Below are 5783 nucleotides of genomic sequence, written 5' to 3' on the forward strand. Positions count from 1 at the left end.
ACTTGAACGGTATCAAATAACAATGTTCAAGGATCAATCAATTTCAATCAACAACCAAAGGTCGGATTTCGAATTGATTGATTCAAACGCACAACTTGTGATATTTCAATTATATAACAAAATATAATGCGGAATAGAAATAACACAGACACCAGAATTTTGTTAACGAGGAAACCAAAAATGCTGAAAAATCCCGGGACCTAGTCCAGATTGAACACCACACTGTATTAGGCCGCTACAGAAATTAGCCTACTACAAACTAACTTCGGTCTGGACTGTAGTTGAACCCCAATCAATCTCACACTGATTCAAGGTACAATTGCGTTCCTTACATCTCTGATCCCAGCAGGATACTACGCACTTGATTCCCTTAGCTGATCTCACCCACAACTAAGAGTTGCAACGACCCAAAGTCGAAGACTTTAATAAACAAATATGTATCACACAGAAAAGTCTACAGAATAGATAAATCTGTCTCCCACAGATAAACCTACAAGTTTTTGTTCCATCTTTAGATAAATCAAGGTGAAAAGGAAATAATTGATAACCCGGACTTATATTCCCAAAGAACAACCTAGTATTATCAATCACCTCACAATAATCTTAATCGACGCGGCGAAAGAAGAAATTGTGGAATCACAAACGATGAGACGAAGATGTTTGTGACTACTTTTCTATCTTGCCTATCGGAGATAAATATCTCAAACCAATCGTTACAATTGTACTCAAAACGATAGAATCAGTAAGATCAGATCACACAACTACGAGAAAGTAGTATCGGTCTAGCTTCACAATCCCAATGAAGTCTTTAAGTCGTTAACCTGCTTTTTAAGAAGAAACCAAAGGTTAAAGGAGAATCGACTCTAGCTAATACAACTAGTATCACATAGGAGGTGTGGAGATTAGGTTTCCCAGTTGCTAGAGTTGTCCCTTATATAGTCTTTCAAATCAGGGTTTGCAATCAATGTTAGCTTGGTAACAAAGCATTCAATATTCGCCGTTACATGAAAACCTGATTAGATTCAAGATAATATCTTTCTACCATTGGATCGAAGACTTAGCTTGTTACATACAAATGAAATGCACGATTTTAGGTTTGTGTAACCGTAGTCAAATGAAATGCACTATTAGATTCAACAATAATGAACCAATGGTTATCCATATGAACACTTTCATATCAACCATGTTCTTCTTCACCATAACTAACTCAAATGAACTAGTTAGAGAGTTGTTCAACTGCAAGGAAATCTTGTGTAACTACATAAGACACAATTGAAGCAAAAATGATTTGGTTCACTGGAATCCGTTCATGAACTACATAGCCACGGTTTGCATTTAGCATTCCTTAGTTAATATGAATAAGTTCACAAACAATCATTTTTAGATATAACCAACTAAAGTTCGCAAACTTAGTTCGCGGACTTAAGTTCCCGGAAGGAGTTCACAAACTCCAGCAGATATTCTCGGGTCGAGAACTTCCGCCAGTTCGCGGACTGGGTTCGCGGACTGAGTTCGCGGACTTAGCTCACGCCACTATTCCGGTTCACTTGATCAACAAAGTTCACAAACTTCGATTCAAGGAAAAAGGAATTATACATATATGTGTTACCACACAATGCATATATCCATCACTGGTTATATAATTTAAACTCTCATTTCAATCATTGAAACATTCTCAGAGGACGTAGATTGTTGTTATTCACAAACCATTTTTCGTCAGAGCAATTTTCAAAGTGATTGAAACATAACATAACTTTCATCACTAGGTAAAGATGAACTTGTCCAAAGCAAAAGCTTACCAACACATATTTCGAGAAATAGATACGTGAGATAAACTCGGCTCGGAATAGCAAATGTGTATAATCAAAGTTTTTATAGATAAACAACTTTTGTCTCAGAATAGGAGATAGAGTAGATAGACTTTTGAGTGACAGATAAGTTCAGGTCTCCACATACCTTTTAGTCGATGAAGATCCACCAGTTCCTTGAGTAGTCCTTCATCTTGTATGATGATTTCCATGGAGTTCTTGAGCTCAAATACACTTTCTATCCTAGTGCAAGACTTATCTATAGTAGACTAGAGATCAAGACTTATAGTTTTGAGCACTAACATTGACAAACATGCTTTAGATAGCAACGCATGCGAGTTCGACCGTGCAATCCTCTAACAGTTGGAAATGAGGGAAACATTAATATAGCTATTGATAACTAGATTCTTGATGTTGGTATTTTGAATACTTGGCATAATGATGATGTGAAATATGTTAATGATCTTGTTGATGTAATTGGTTGCCGGAATGTTACTTTGATATATGCTATTTTTCTCCTGAAATTGCAAATAAAGTGAAATATATCTATTTGAATATTGCTAATCATGATAAATTGAGATGCTTAGGAAACAAATGAAAATTTTTCCACCAAGTCCGCTTATAAGATCATTTTGAATGAAAAAAAATGTAAAATTCTGATAAATTTTGGTTGCAATCTTTCTTAAGGAAAATGCTTGTTGATGTTTAAATCTAAAATGCATGATTTCTTAAGGATTATTGAAGCATGGTGTGTTTTATGGTATAATGCTCATTTTGAAACGCGATAATGCTCATTTTGAAACCTTCGCTCACATGTTTGCTTCCTGCAGTTTCACTCGGACCGTTTGGTTTGGCTTAGGTCTCCAAATTTCTTAAGATAGATTAGATCCTGGATTACTTCCTCCTTAAAGAACTGAAAAGAAATTTTTAGTATCGTTTGTTGGCACATTTGGAATCATAAAAACTCTATTATTTTTAATAAAGTTAAGTCAAATCCTATTGAATGCATCGTCATGTTTAAAAAAAATCTAAAAGGATTCAGAGTTACTTCTGGTACGAATGGATTGCAAGTTGCAACATCATTTTCGAAAGAATATGACTAACTATAAATGCTTTACTGGAATAACAAAATAATAATGTCTTTTATGTTGATGCTTCCTTCGCAGAATTGATGTTTCATATGGGATTGGTTTGGTCCGTTGGTTAAATAATGAAATAACATACATTACGTTATAGTGACATGTGTCTGACCACTACCTACATGTGTCATAGTACATGCACATGCCCCCCCCTTCATGCTTAACACCTGTTGTCTTTTCTCTTCTGATTATTACACATGTAATGGGAATAACTACCCTCTCTTACTTTCCTACATGTATTTAATGATAAGCACAATGAATGAGAAAGATATCTGATTCTCTTCCTCTTTTGACTCCTTTATATTTTACTCTTTTGTCTCCCCCATGCAACAAACTTAAATACGATATCAGCACTTTGTTATTTGTTTCCACTTGAGCATTAATCCTTCACAAACAAAAGTTGTTGGTTCTACCATTAATATCAAGAAGGAATTTCGAAAAGAAGGTACTCCTCAAGCTTTCTTTCTATACTTTTCTTTAAATGAAATACTTATAATAGTAATTATTTTGATTTTGCATGCATCTCCTTCTTATTTTGGTTTAAATGCATGTTTATATCTCCCTTCTTTATTTAGAGACTTTATTCTTTATTTAGAGATTTTAAATAGGGTTTTTAAATATGTGTCCTTGTTTGGAAAAAAAAAGAAGAGAAAAACGTATTTCTTTTATATGCATGCATGCTTGTCCTCTTAAAAAAAGACATATTTGATTATTTGCCTTAAAGTAATGAATGTTTATACTTTTTACCATAATTAATTTATTCATGTGATAAACAAAAGTATCCCTGATTTGCTTTGAATTTATACCATATAAAGATGTACCCATATTATAATATATTATCTTTACCTTTTAAAAAACATGATGCATGTATGTTGGAATTTTTTTTATGAAAAGAAAAAGATATAATATTAAGATTTAATTTGCACTACTTTTTAACACTAGATAAGAAGGCCATTTTTAGAAAAAGTAGTGTACTACAGATTTTTAACACTAGATATTTAGTATGGGTATATATGCATGTTTATTTGTACACCGTGATTATTATTAAATATTTATACAAAGTTTATACCATGATTATTTTATCTTTTTCAAATCATGATATTATCCTGATTGCAACTAAAGTCATATACTACTATATATATTTATTTTATTTTTCACACTTATTGTTTGTATATCTTTTTGATTGTCATATACTTGCAAATGGATAAGAACTTGAATCTTTATGAAATATGTGCATATTAAATATGCTTGTAATCTATTTTTTTTTATAAAACACCCCCATTTTCGGTTGATCGTTTTGTTAACCATAAAGAAATTTGGTTACTTGGTCATTTTTTGTTGACGGGTTATGACCATAAATTGGACTACGACATATCCGCATTACCTATATAACCATAAAGAAACTTGGTTTATATATGGCCATAAAGAAATTTGGTCATAAGAAATGGTATCGAAATTTGTCATATTTATGGACTCAGAAGGATTTGAGCACCATATTAATGTCCTTTACTTTGTCTATCTAGATGGACCCAATTCGACCGGAATTCGAACTTTTGGACTCAGCAGGACTTGAGTACCAGTGTTGGGTCGCTGATGTGGAAACTACCTTCGTTGCAAAGGATTTCACCTCCACTATCAAGCCATCTGCCGACGCTGCTCCGGTAACTGAGAAAGACAAATCTAATGCTCTCATGTTCCTCAAGAGACATATCGATCCTAACCTGCGATGGGGTTATCATTACTTGAAGACACCAAAAGAGCTATGGGATGCTCTCGATAGCCGGTTTGGTAACATTCACGATTCCTTAATACCACAATTGAACGTCTTATGGAATGAAATCCGGTTTCTCGATTATGTAAAAGTGAATGATTTCCGAAAAGACATGCTGCAAATTCAGGAACGTATGGACTTTTGTGGAAAGAAACTTACTGATGAGGAAATGATTCAGAAAACCCTATCAACCTTTCCTACCTCTTCCATGATACTAGCAAACCAGTATCGTTTAGAGGTAGATAACAAAAGAATCACCACATTCAGTAGGTTGATAAGCTTACTGCAAGTAGCCGAAAGGCACAATGAGATTCTTGTCAACAACAATGCCAGAGCTGTCGGTAAAAAGAAAGTTCCCGAAGCCAGTCATGGCAAGGTCAACAAAGGGAAGGGCCCCAAAGGAAAGAGGGCTCGACATTCTGATTCAGATCCATATCCACGTGGAGACGACACCTCTCGTGGAAGAGGACGTAAGGGACATAATCGAGGTCGAGGGAAAAATGGTCATTCTAATGTTTGGCATAGAGAAGGAACTTCTGGCCATAGTGGTAGCGATCCTAAGTTCGAGAAAACCCCTATGAATCCCGCCACTAAAAAGGCTGCAGATGGAAGTGCGCCTTGTTTTAAGTGTGGATTCACCGGACATTGGTACAAGCATTGAAAGGCTAGCGCCAATATAGCTACGAGCTACAAAAAGTACCGGGAAGCTATCGAACAGGAGGCTAACTACACAGAAGAAAATACTGTTACCCCTGATGCTAACCTCACAATCTCATATTTCCTGGGAAACGAGTACTTTGCCCCAACAATGGATGTGCCTGACTTTTCCTGGGCCTAAACCTTTAGTTTCTTGTTTCATGGCTTGCTAGACTCTGTTGTTTTAATAGGTTGTTATTTTCTTTGAAGTACTTTATGTTTTCTTAGTCTACCGTTTGTTTAATGGTTTGTGTAGGTGGTGTTGTTGCTAAACATGTTCTTAGCATCTTTATGTTATATGTATGGATTATCTATGAGTACTTGTTTTATATCATGTTATATAGAATTTTACTTAGTTTATGATAATCT

The 5783-nt window shown here is 34.8% G+C and overlaps 1 protein-coding gene across 1 annotated transcript; it reads left to right on the forward strand.

The window, feature by feature from the left end:
* Positions 1-4470: 4470 nt before the first annotated feature.
* LOC113280619 lies at positions 4471-5379 on the forward strand. Its single transcript, XM_026529223.1, has one exon. The coding sequence runs from the start codon at positions 4471-4473 to the stop codon at positions 5377-5379; it is 909 nt and encodes a 302-aa protein (XP_026385008.1).
* The last annotated feature ends 404 nt before the right edge of the window (positions 5380-5783 follow it).

The sequence above is a fragment of the Papaver somniferum genome, chromosome 5, assembly GCF_003573695.1.
Source record: "Papaver somniferum cultivar HN1 chromosome 5, ASM357369v1, whole genome shotgun sequence".
NCBI lineage: Eukaryota > Viridiplantae > Streptophyta > Magnoliopsida > Ranunculales > Papaveraceae > Papaver > Papaver somniferum.